This window comes from Mustela nigripes, chromosome 2 (genome assembly GCF_022355385.1).
Source record: "Mustela nigripes isolate SB6536 chromosome 2, MUSNIG.SB6536, whole genome shotgun sequence".
Classification (NCBI taxonomy): domain Eukaryota; kingdom Metazoa; phylum Chordata; class Mammalia; order Carnivora; family Mustelidae; genus Mustela; species Mustela nigripes.
The window spans coordinates 36,878,880-36,892,279 of NC_081558.1; the positions used below are offsets into that span (position 1 = coordinate 36,878,880).

Consider the following 13,400-nt stretch of genomic DNA (forward strand, 5'->3'; position numbering starts at 1 on the left):
CTCCTTCAAAGTCCGGACACCTTGACAAGGTTAAGGAGGGAAAGTTGAGTGCACTGAGAAAGGGTCTGTGCTATGTGTCGTGCGCTCGCCTACGTGACTTCCCACACACTCTCCCTGCAATAGGGAACAATGTGGCCAGAGTCCTGAGTTCTTAGTTAGTCCCTGTTGTTCTGTACCTCCCATAACCCACTCCCTGATTGATTGTCTGGCTAATGGATTTAGCCGAAAATGTAAACTTGTTATAGAAACTGCGGTCATCTGACTAGGTACTGATGTATTGCTTTTCCTATTCTGGTCTGCCTTATAAATGATTGTAAGATGTGGAATAGCACTGGCACTGTTGGACATCATCTTCAGTGTCCCTCCTGCCCCCATCTCTTTGTCTCTTAACTTTTTTTCATCATCCTCTTAGCCCTCATGGTTTTCCTGGTCAATTTGTCGCGCCGGCCATGACACACTGTTTATTGAAACTATCACTACAATGAATTTCGGTAATGATCCTGGGAGAGAAATAGTTTAAGTGAGATACTATAATTATCTATATTTTACAACAGAAAAAAAAAAAAAAAGAAATCAGTCTCCGAGAATTCACATGGGTAACAAAAGGTGAGTTAGGATTTGAATTCAGGCAGCCTGAGTAGTACAGATTGCATTTTTGAGTGCCGGGCTCTGTTTCCCCTCAGTGTTTGCTGAGTGAATAAGTGAATGAATTGATAAGATTCTGCCTTTATGTGTTTACTTTTTTTTTTTTTTTTGAAGATTTTTATTTATTTATTTGACAGACAGAGACCCCACGTAGGCAGAGAGGCAGGCAGAGAGAGGAAGGGAAGCAGGCTCCCTGCTGAGCAGAGAGCCCGATGTGGGGCTCAATCCCAGAACCCTGAGATCATGACCTGAGCCGAAGGCAGAGGCTTTAACCCACTGAGCCACCCAGGCGCGGTTGTTTACTTTTTAATAAATAAAGCAGCAAGTCAGTAGCAGGAGGTTGAGTCTTGGAGTCAGCCAGAGCTGTTCACACTCCAACACCGTGACTTAATAGGTAATAAGTATACAACACCAATAAAGTGGGGTCCTTGGTATTATCTCATAGCACTGTTACAAGGACAAAGGTAAGGCACGTCATCTCCTATAGCTAAAGATCTTCTGTATGTACCCTGGAGAAGTTCTAGCTCACAAGCACAAGGAGACAAACACAACTATTTTCACTGTAGTATTCTGAGACCCTGAAGAATGGGAAATAACCAAAGTGTCCACCAACAAAGCATTGGGTATATTCATGCAATGGAATATAGGGATTGAAATAAATTCAGAGACAAATCCCCAAAGTTTGCTGAGAGAATAAGAAGGGAGCAGAATGATCCATTTTTATATAAATCTGCCAGACACAGAAGTGGTAAAAATTGTTCCTATATATTAACACATACACACATACATGGCAAAATTATAAAAACATGCTCAGGAATGAGAAACATGAACTTCTTGGGAGGATTCTAGGGAGACAGCAGAAGTACAATGGTGGTTTCAATTGATTCTATACAATTTTATTACATTGCTCTTTTTTCAACTTTATTATATTTCAAAAATGTATCTAAAGCAAACATGGCAAAATATTAAGATGTCTTAACATGGAGAGGTAGGTGCGTGGACTTTTACTCATGTTTTATATTTTTCTATATTGGAAAACTCTCTTAAGGGGTTTTTGTTTTGTTTTAAGATAATACATGCAAAGTGACAAGTACAAGGCCTGGCACACAGCCCCTACTAGATAATTAGTAGCTCTTAGCCAAGTCAAGACTGTGAGCTATTCAGAAACACCAGTTAAAGAAACATAGTTAATTAAGCAGCAAGCTTTGCCCAAACACAAAATTTAGGAGACTGAAAACGATTAGGGCTTTAGGAGAAAATGACATGATGTAATTTATCCTATATATCAGACTCTTTCAGGCCAAGTCTATTTCCAGGATGCCAGAATTTATACATGTTATGTATGAACACCCATAGGCACTCATGTATGTAATTACATATGGATGTCCACTTTAACTTTTTTCATGAGAGTTTCATTTCTGCTTCCTTCCCATGCCCTACGTCATATTATCTCGTCTACAAAGTTTAGAACTCCCTATCTTATTTCCCATTTGAATCATTCACACTTTTCCACAACCACCACATCGGACATCCCAAATATAATGTTCATGATAAATACAGTGGGGAGTCAACAGGAAGTTATTCTGCGTCTCAGCTCCACCAAGACGAGCTGATAGGAGGAAAAACGCCAATTTGAAAAGGCAGGAGAGTCTATTCTTAATTTAGTTTTTCAAGCTTGCCACAAAGTCTCCAAAATGTTTTTCAAAGACACTGAGACTAATCTTGTTGATTTTAAATACACACAGTCTTCTACAGGCTTCCCATCCTGTGAAGTGATGGGCTCAAACATTAACATAGTTTTCAGGATCTTGGCATCTCCGTTCCTTGCCATAAAACCCTAGGCTGTGATTACCAGAAAAGATGGCAGACGAATTTTCTCTGTGATGATAAGGAGACTCACATTTCATTGATCTGCCAGGTTTTTTTCTCCTTTCTGTAGGTATTAATGCTATTAACTGACTCCATGGCTGCCCGGAGTTCCCTTCAACAGGGAACCTGAGAGGCAGGCCGTGTTCTAAAATAAAGCCAGATTCCACATCCTTCCCATGGGCCCTTCCTCAGTTCAGGTTTTGATCCTCACACCTGTTGAAGATGCTGTGATGTGGTGCCCAGATTTATTCCCTCAGTTGTCGGAAGCATTCTGAGCTGACAGCTCTCAGCCCCTTCTGGGGATTGGCCTCCCTTAAAGAGCAGCCTACGTCAAGGTCACTCCACATTCTCAAGGCATTCTCAAGGACAGCCCACCTCCAATGATGTGTTGATGTACGCTGGGTGAGGCGGGGGTGGGGTGGGGTGGGGAGGACAGCCCTTTTCTTCCAAATGGGGACAACTCTCCCCATTCCAGAGCTACCTATGAGAGCAGCTGAAGCCCTCACTGAGCCTGAATTATAGACCAATTTCTCCTCTGCTTCTCCTGCTTCTTTCTAATCCCTTCTACAGGTGTTGATCTCAGTGCACTCTGCAGAAAGCATCCTGCATATGAATGCATTTTGGGAACCAAATTTGCAACAGCATCCGTCCGGTACCATGGTAGGACCACTTTTCCTGGCCCGCGTGATGGAGGGGGTTACATAATCAGCTCCGACCAACGACCTGCGAGAAGTCACATGAGCTACTTAGAGGCCAAGCATTTAATTACCAGGGTAAAGCCCTAGAGAGCTCTTCGCTCTCTATCCTGGTAACTGGCAAGGTGCAGGAACATTCTGTAAGCCTCCGTGACGGTGCGGAGCAGAGCTTACAGACAACCTGTGATTGGACAGACAGTATGAACCCAAAACAAACATGTGCTTCTTTAAGCCATTAGGATACTGGAGCTGTTTGTTGCCAGAGCACAACCTATCCTCTCCTGACTAACATCTGTATCACTGCAACAGCCTCCCAGCTCCCCTTCCCGCCTCCACTCTGCCACTCTCTCCCCAATCTATCAGCCTCACTGCTGCCAGGGATGGATCTAAATCAACCTCTCCCCTGCCCTCAAAGTTCTGAAGAAAAAACATCAAAATCCTAAAGTAAAAGATCATTCAAGTTCAGACATTATTCTCAATCAAAATCTCTGACTCCAACTCCTCTCTCTTTCTCTCTCTCCCCATCGGCCTTAAAAATCTGTTTATAATCCTCCCTCCCCAAAACCATGTTTCCTATGCCTGAAATGCCCTTCTGCCTTTCTTCATCTATCCAACTCCTACTTGTCCCTCAAACCTCAGCTGGAGAATTGCCTCCTCCAGGAAGCCTCCTTAGTTTCCTTCCCCACCCTTTTGGCTTTAATCCAGGCTGATTTAGATCGCCTCCACTGTGTATCTGAAGTTTCATTTCCTTAACTATCTCCCTCCTTGATAATAGATTCCTCGAGGTCAGGAAAAATGCCCATTTTGATTTTGTGTTGTTAACGTCTTGCCACAGCAGCAGAGCTGGGGTAAGCGCTTGGATCATGATTTTAGGTACAAATAAACCAACGGCAGAATGAATCAATCTCTAATTCCAATCATGTTCCACAACAAAGGACCTAGTAAAAGTAACCTGAACACTCACTCTGAATATTTGTTCACTAATTTCCTGGCGACTAGACATTTGATGAGAAAATTCTTTCATATTCCTTCAAGTTCTATTTTTTTCTATGATTGACTTTTCTATGACTTTTCTTCCTGTAGCATTCTCTACCCAATATGTTGCCTTTTTTTCCCCCCCTAGGGTGTGAACTGGCAAACTTTCTCTAAAGGACTTGACAGTAAATATTTTCAACTTTGTGGCCAATACAGTCTTTGTAATAACTACTCTGCTGTAAGTAGTTAAGGCACAAGGACTCAATTCTGCCACTGCAGAGCAAAAACAGCCACAGATGACATGTAAATGAATGAGCAGGGCTGTGTGCCAATAAAACTTTATTTCTGAAAACAGGAGGCTGTGTGCCAACAAAACTTTATTTACAAAAATGAGAGACAGGACAGTTTTTTCCTGTGGCTCCCAGTTGTTGGCCCTCTTCTAGTCTGTGTAATTCAGAGGACTGTGAAGAGTGAAGGCTGGGGACAAGCAAAATATACATGGTTTGAGATGCACCCAGGCCACAGAGTGCTCAATAGGGAACTTGACTTTTGGAGGAGTTGGTCTTTCCCAGCCAACATGGTGGGATGCAAATTTCATGTGTTACCAGTTTATGGATCCTCAGAGTCTTGGATATAGAGAGGTTATTTCCTTAAAGACCTTAATGGGAGCTGCCTGTGATCGCCTAGATTTTTTGTATTGGCTTAAACAAAATGTTGGGGTGCCTGGGTGGCTCAGTCCTTAAGCATCTGCCTTCGGCAGTCAGGTTATGATCCCAGATCCTGGGATCAAGCCCCGCATTGGGGCTCCCTGTTCAGTGGGAAGCCTGCTTCTCCCTCTCCTACTCCCTCTGCTTGTGTTCCCTCTCTCACTATGTCTCCCTCTGTCAAATAAATAATAAAAATAAAATCTTAAAAAAAAATTGTGGTCTACTGTGTGAATCCAAGAGCAAATCCCAAGGCTCACCCAATATACAATGAGGGAAGCCACAGTCTCTCTTAACATCGTTGCCTGCAAAGATGGGAATTTATTTCCAGAGAACTAGTATCACCTCTAAGAACAAGAGTTAACACCCTTAGCTACCCTTCATCAAGGACCTTCTATGGGTCTGGTGTTAAGTACTATACATACCCAGGAGCTAACATTAACTGAGCATTTGCTTGTACCAGGCAGGGTGTTCAGTGTTATAGATATTATCTCATGAGTTTTTCATCCTGCCCATTATGCAAGTACTGAAGTTCTCCCCTTTAACCCAGGAGGCTCAAGGAGGGAAAACAATTTGGTCAAGGTCAAATTGGCTGGACTTGAAGCCTACAACCTCTGCCTGGTCTGCATGGTCTGCTACTTCTCAGGACTAACTGCCTGCCCCAGGGGAGCTGACCCAGCCTCTTACGGCCACTTAAATATCTTGGATTCTGTCCAAGTTACCACCTGCTGCAGGCAACGACTCCATTCAGGGTTAGCAAGAATTTCTACCTTTGAGGTGTCGGGATGAGGGGAAAACTTAATCCCAAGGAACAAACTGAGGGCTTTGTTAGAGTATGTCACACTGAATAAAAAGCAAAAGGGTGTTGATTTTTTTCAACCACATTCTCCCATCATTTTCCACCTCAGTTGTTTGTTAAACTTAATTAATTGCTATTACAGAACCCATCCAGGCAAGATATCAGCAGGACAGATATATGGCTGATGAATCAGCTTTTAAGATTTAGCTCCAAATTGAAGGTGAATGTCCCGCCTGCGACTTTAACTGAAATCAGACCTTCACTCATAAAGTAAGTCTTTGTTCAAAGGCAGCCCCAGTACAACCTCCGCCTGTTCTTTATTTAGTCGTGTTACTACAGAAATGCCTTATAGCTAGTCTCTTAATTATTCATGGTTTTTGGCAAATCAAGTCTCATGCCTCTCCAATATCTAGGCGTAGAGGAAGTGTTCAATTCCAAAGAAATTATGCCTTCCCAGCTGTGCCGGCCAGGGATGGTGTGGTTGCCAAATTCCATATGACTAGGTGGGAGATCTTATTTCACTTATAGTATATGAACACACAAAACACTCCCAGGAACTGCCAGGTATTTCATGTAACAAATACCTCCTGCACCACCCTTCTTTCTCTCTGGAGTCACTGAGCCCTGAATTTTCCACAAAGACTTTTCAGCCTAGAAGCAAGAAAATGACGCCTTTTCATTATCAAGATGATAAAAAATGGGGTTCAATAAAATACGTAACCCTACGGGGTTTCCAGTTCATGTGCCAGTAAACTGGCCAGGACCACCAGACACTGATTGAGAAATTGTAATTATTGGACAGCAATAAAGGTGTTCTAATAGATGAGCCTCCACCCCGTTAACTTGAATTGCTGCGGCAAAATTCTTAGAAATGCGTTTGCCATGAATCTTTGTACTTATCTAGGCAAATGACTGTTTTATTTATAGAGCTCTAGATTTGAGATTCTTAAAAGGCAGGTGCAGGGGACATTGCAGATTGGACCCCAACTGAGCACTGACCCTCCCCCATGGTTTGGCAGCTACGTGGTCTGCCTGGGACCAACCTCACTCCCAGCTGCAGAAATGGGTCTGCTCCCCCACTGGTCCAAGCCTTTCAGTATAATTAGTGTTTCTCAACAGTTACACTCATTATCATCGTCTTAAGGAGTCTCATAGATAGTTTTTTGTTTGCTAGTCACCCCCTCCCCCGGCAAATTCTAATGCCAAAAATATACTGTATCTCTGTTTAGGTATTGTATGCATATCTGTGTTTTATACACAAAAAGAGTAGGGTTTTTTTTATGCCCCCTTCCCATTCCCAAGAAATAATTGTTGCCTTGGGGTGGGGGGGTGGGAATGTCCTATCACTCCCATTGAGAATGCCTGAATTATAATCTCATTTCCCAAGCCATTTAGTGCCTGGCACTCGGGGTGGGCACAGACCTTAAGTTAATCTATCAGAGAGAAAACTGGGATTTTTTTGATGAGAAATGTTTTTTTCATTCTAGATGGGTTCATATGTGGATCTAAGCCCTAGAACTGCTATCATAAGGGAAGAAACCAGCTAAAGGAAAAGCCGATACATGAAAAAGACAAGGCTAAAAGTATCATGGACAACAAACATTGTGTCTGGATCAAACCATACCTGAAGTTCATCAACTGCTAAACTTTTCAGTTTGTCAAAAGTCCCTTCTTTTTATTTTGTAGGCTAGAGTTGGGTTTCCTATTATTATAAATCCCAAATGACAGAGCAGATGGCATTTACGGGATGCTTCCTAAACTCTAGGAAATGTGCTAAATATCTTATGTATCAATTAATTCTTTTTGTTTTTAAAGATTTTTTTTTTTATTTGACAGACAGATCACAAGTAGCAGAGGCAGGCAGAGAGAGGGAAGCAGGCTCCCTGCTGAGCGGAGGACCCGATGTGGGACTCAATCCCAGGACCCCGAGACCATGACCTGAACCAGAGGCAGAGGCTTTAACCCACTGAGCTACCCAGGCACTCCTCAATTAATTCTTTTATCAACCTCTGTGATTAATACATTGTATTTGCCATTTTATGAATGATAAACTGAATTGGGGTAAGATGAAGTAACTTACGTATGATCATACATAGGCAGAGATTGGATTTATTCTCGTGTCTCTCTAACTTGGAGCCCAAGGTACCAACCACTTCATATTACTGCTTTTCAGTTCTCTACATATTTAAGTCACTATTTTCTTGTTCAGTATTTAAAAGACATTCATGAAAATGGTGTTTCTTTGCTAATAATTAACTTGTGTTGTACAATTAAGAAATCCATGATTCTCCCAAGTTTTAAAATATTTTGAGAATTCTTACTTCTCCCAAAGCCCAGGAAACTTGAGATCATTTCCTACTTATGAGTATACTCATAAAAATGGCTACCATTATTTTAGATGCTCTTTCTTATTATCATGAAAGGGTTGTGACTCAGTAACCACCCATTTTACAGAAAAGAACTTATAATTTAGTAGGACAGTCCTTAAAGCTGCTGTTCTGCTAACGAATAATGATTGAATAAAACTTACAGAGAATCCATAATGGGGGGGGTGTGTGTCTCAGGATTCAGGAACCTAACCTCATTAGTCACTAACAGCAAAGAAATAAGCAATATGTCCCCTGAACCTTGAGCAGAGATGCATAGAGGCTGCCTGTTTGGTTTCAATATTTTTGTTCTCCATTTGAAAGTTTCTCCAACATTAAAAAGCAAAACCAAAACTCTATGGGGGTCACTTCTCCTACAGACCAATGCAACAATGATTTCCCTAAAGACAGAACGACCGAGACACGGACACTTCTGGCTCCCCAAAACCAGGTAATCTGTATACTGTGGTCAGCAGGCATATGTCCAGGGCTCCAGAATACTCTCAAACCCCTTACAGGCTGTCCTGCTTCTCAGTCTGGCTTCTGAATTTTCCCAAAATGCAAGACATCACAGACATGTTCTCTAAAGCATGAGTCCTGAATGCATGAAGGAAATGCCGCTCATGTTGTAACAAGGATGATACGGACGGACATCAACAGTGACAAGGGGAGGCTGGTTCTTTACATCCCCTCAGTTTAACCTCAGGGGTTGCTCTTTTCATTTTGCTTGATGGATGGAAGACTACAGCTTGCCAAAACCAGAGGCTTGATCACATATAGGATCCAGTATGATGAGATATAAATGATAGCCATAGTGGGCACGGGGTCAGGGTAGGGGGCATCCAGGAACTATAACAGAGCTGCTTCCACATCACAGGTTAGAAAACATGATGATACAGTCCCATAGTAAACACCAGGTATAATCTTCCTAAATGCAATGTAGATTTTTTTTTTTAATCTCAAAGATATTAACCAACCCAGGCAAAGGACTTTTAAATCCACAAATGAAAAAAGAAAAAAAAAAAATCCAGGGAAGCTGCAGTCCCAGAGAAGATAAACGGACTCCTAGTTAAACAAAGTTGCTGCATTTTTTGCCTGCAGGATGGGACCTCGCAGGGAAATAAAGAGGCTGTGTTGTGTGAGGGGAGTAAATCCAAACGTAAGCAATCCAACCATCCGCGAGGCCACCCCTCCCTACCCTAGCCATCATCCTCCTGCAAAGTGTTCACAATTTGCTGTCCTTCCTCCAAAAGCCAGTAGACAGCGAATCAGCTTTTCCTGGCTCTGCCTTGCAAGTTGGGGATGCCTGGTGGAAAACTGAAATAAAATCAAAGGACAGAATACCCATCCAGCAAGGCCCCTCTGACCATAAATCGGTGTGAAATTCTCGGTCCTGAAGTGCTCACCCCCCATCCACCCTAATAAAGTGAAAAAGGAGGAATCATCTGAATGTCAAAGTCGCTTCCCGCAGACCCTCTGCTGCAAAGCTCCAGCTAGCTAGCTTTCTGAGCTAAGTGCCAGGCAGTATACCATCGCTCTGAACCAGATGTCTGCAAAGGCTGGTGCTAACTCGCAAATGTCCCCATGCCCAGTGGTGAAAATTCACAAGCTCTGTCAGGCAACAGTTATCCACGGATGCTGTTCGAACACTAGACCCAGGAATCAAGCAGCCCGCTAGGAGTTTAAAAAAAGAGGTGGAAGAAGAGAGAGAGAGAATCAAATCATACAGGTGGAACCGGCTTCCCAAGAGCGCCCGGCATCCTGCGAGGGCCCCGCGGCGCCGCGCGCCCTGGCTCACCTGGTACACGTCCCGCAGCCCGCACCACGTCCGCAGCACCTGGTGGCAAGCCCGCAGCCTCTCCGTGTACCATCTCCGCAGCGTGGACACGGTCAAGTTCCACACGAAGCGGCTGCCGCTGAACAGCAGGTCCTCCACGCCGCACATGAACACCGAAGCCATGCCGCCCCCTTCCCTGGGACCCCGGGGGGCCCGGCTCCCACCGCTGCAGCCCAGCCCAGCCCCGCCGCCGCGGCCCGACCGCCGGCTTCTGCGGGCAGCCCGGGGGGTCAAGCCTGCCACCAAACTCGTCTTTCACCGTGCGTCCAGGCCAGCCTCCCGCGGCATGCCCCGGGATTGGGCGTCCGCCAGCCAACGGCTGCGGCTGGCACACAGAAGCCCAGTGTCCGCCCCCGCCCGCTCCGCCGGCTGGCAGCGCCGAGCGAGCTGCGCTAAGCTCCGCCAGGCGAGCCCTCGGCGCTCCCGGGGCGCGGGAAGCCCTGGCCTGCGAGGACTCCCCCTGGCGCTCCCTGAGTGCGCTGGGCAGAGGGGGACGTGGAGCGACTCTTCGCATGCAAAGACGAGAGCTGCATTTCAGCGCTCTTGCTCGCACGTTCTCTGCACACACACACACACACACACACACACACACACACACACACGCCCCGTCTCCTAAACCGCTTTGGGGAGCATTTTACTTTACACTACAGAGGCTTTGCTCTGCACACGCTGATAAATACCTCTGGGCAGCCACAGAGGCAGGAGGAGGGGGAAAAAAAACCCTCCACAGCATCCCTGTGGACCCCACTTCCCTGGGGGAATTAGCCCCGAACCTTTCCTTGGTTGTGCTGGAGGCAGGAGCTGAAGACACCAGTCTCAGAGCAACTAAGTGTCTGCGAGGCTGCACAACTCGCCTTTGCTCCTCAGTGAGGGTCTCCAAGAAAATGACAACCGGCCCTGTTGTTGTTGCCAGCCGGAGGGCAGGGTCCCCCACCTACCTATCCACTGTGCTAATTCCCATACAGCAGTCTGTTCACAAGCAAAACAAAGAGTGCTCTTGGTCTTTGGCAAATAGCTTCCAGTCACTGTTTGCTGGAACGTAGAAGCTCACAAGAGAATCCTTGCTTGGGTTCTGGAAAATTCAGCCCCTGGATATGTCTAGCTGCAGCTGTTAGCACAAAACAGCACAGGTAGTTTATTCCTGACTCAAAACTGAAGGAAATGGACCATGCCTGAAGTCACCAGACAATTAGTGTTTTGTTGTTGTGGTTGTTTGTTGAAGTTATCTCCCTGGAATTGATATTGCCTAAGGCATTTGGGGAAAGGAGCCCAAAGAGCCCACATACCACCAGTCTCTGTTTCCCTTTAGAATATGTGTAGAATTCAGTTCCGTATAATAGTATAACATTTTTTTAAATTTTATTTTTTTTCAGTGTTCCAAAATTCATTGTTTATGCACCACACCAGTGCTCCATGCAATTAGTGCCTTCCTTAATACCCACCACCAGGCTTACCCAACCCCCCACCCCTCTCCCCTCCAAAACCCTCAGTTTGTTTCTCAGAGTCCACAGTCTCTCATGGTTTGTCTCCCCTCTGATTTCCCCCAACTCACTTACTTATAGCAAAAGCACTGTAGCCAATTTCAGGATGTTATTTGTTTCCTGAATTCATCTGTAGGACAATGGTCTTTTTATTGGTAGTTTCACACCTGGGCTGTTATCTCAGCTATTAAGTGGCAGAGAGGTAAGGTGCCAAAGCCTTTCTCCTGAACTAGCTCAGAAGGCTTCAGAACAGATTATCGGCAAGTAAATCAGCTTTATTTCAGGTTTCAAATGTACCTTTGGAATCTTACTTCAGGTGAAACTCAATCAGTCAGAATGCAAAAATGTGTTCTCAAAGTGTCCATTGTTTTGGAAGGACCCATAAGCAGGAAATTTTAAATAACACTTCTACTACTACTTTGTACTTATTCTTATTACCAGTAAAATCACCTAAGAGTTTTTGTTGAATTAGTTCATTGGACACACGACCTGATCCAAGATTTGGAAACAATTCTTCGCGGTAAGTCTACCCTCTGGGCTCATGAGTATTAGCATTCTGGTGATGTTTTCCAAACACAATGGTCCCAGTGTTTACACAAAATCTGCGTACACTAGGTCTTATGGAATCAAAAGAAGCTGAGCTACGTATAGTTTGAAAATGAAATGTCATCCTTCTAATGGAATACTATGGGACTTCAAGAATGGAGTTTTAGTATGAGTGAATGGAGGTGGTACATTTATTTAATGAGGCAGTGTGACTGTATTCTCGGAAATGTTGGGCAGCAAGGGGAATACCAGAATAAAACCTCCAACAGGTCAATTATCTCTGTCTCATGGCACCACGCTCTCAGAAGACATGCTCTAGAAACTGGAGCTCTTATCTCTCTGTGCACAGGTCTAAAGTCAGTGCTCAATTCTGACCACAGTCATCTGCATTCCAGATTTCCGAAGTCGGTGCTTATACTATTTTCTGGGAAGTGGAATGTGCTGTCAGGGTTCTCAGAGTGCAGGACCTGAACCAGCAGCATCAACATCACTGGGGGGAACTGGCGAGAGATGCAAGTTCTCAGCCCACTCCAGAATCAGAAACTCTTGGTGTGAGGTCGGCAATCCCAGTGCTCATGTGGCCTCTGGGGGGATTCACACTACAGGGGGAAAAGAACTGCTGTAGGACAGGGCTGGCAGAAGCCAAGTCTCCTAGGAGAAAGACACCTGAGTTAAATCCCTGCTCTTTCAGACCTTGTACAAGCTCCGAAAACCTACAGAGCCTCAGTGTCCTCTTCTATAAAATGGGGATAATATCAGAATCCACTATCTAGGGTTTTGGGGAAAATGAAATGAAATATTCCATATAAAGTGTTTAGTGTAGCAGCTGGCAAAGGGTAAGCACCCAAAGAAAACAAATTACCACCACCACCACTTCACGCCAATTATGAACTGTTTAAATTTTTTTTTCAATGAAACAGAAGTAAGGTGTGTGTGGTTTTTTTTTTCTTGACTCTTTTTTTTTTTACTTTTTTAATTTCAACTCATCATCTACATCTATTTTCCTATCTCTTTCTCTGGGTTGGAGATCACAGTTGGTGGTGATTTGTTTGCAGGGGGCAAGTCTGTCACTTTCATTCAAGTTCCCGAAAAGCTTTTTGAAGCTCCATCTTCCGTAGCACAGCCGCCCTTTGCTGGGGGACTTGGAGAGGCCGTGGATGCCCAGAGCTGGATCGAAGACAAATAAAGGCACCGACGTCCACCCTGGTGCTGCTTCTTCCCCACACAGCTTTCCTCTCCTGCATAAGGAGAAGTACAGAGCTCTAGGACAGGGAAGGAAGGGCAAGTTCCTCCTCGCGAGGGACCAATGGGGGGAGGAGGGTGGCCACTGAACCCAGATGTGCAGCTGTGGAGAAAAGAGCGACCCAAGTGTGGCATCATTCTTAAAATGGACTAACCACATGGGACAAACCAGATCGTAGGCACACGCCCTTGAAGCTGGCCTGAAATTTCCAGTGGAAAGGGAGCTAAATCAAGCAGGCTA

At 44.7% G+C, this 13,400-nt stretch overlaps 1 protein-coding gene across 3 annotated transcripts in view; it reads right to left on the reverse strand.

The window, feature by feature from the left end:
* FRMD4B (FERM domain containing 4B) overlaps positions 1-13,400 on the reverse strand; it is a 324,080-nt gene that overhangs the window by 164,970 nt on the left and 145,710 nt on the right. The window contains exon 1 of one of the 3 annotated variants that reach the window (XM_059390139.1): positions 9,852-10,340. The exons of 1 other annotated variant lie outside the window; for it this stretch is intronic. In XM_059390139.1, the coding sequence (XP_059246122.1) occupies positions 9,852-10,013 (162 nt within the window). In that variant the 5' untranslated portion in view covers positions 10,014-10,340. Of the gene's footprint in view, positions 1-9,851; positions 10,341-13,400 lie in introns of those variants that run through there. One more of the 3 variants, XM_059390137.1, reaches the window with a different exon arrangement.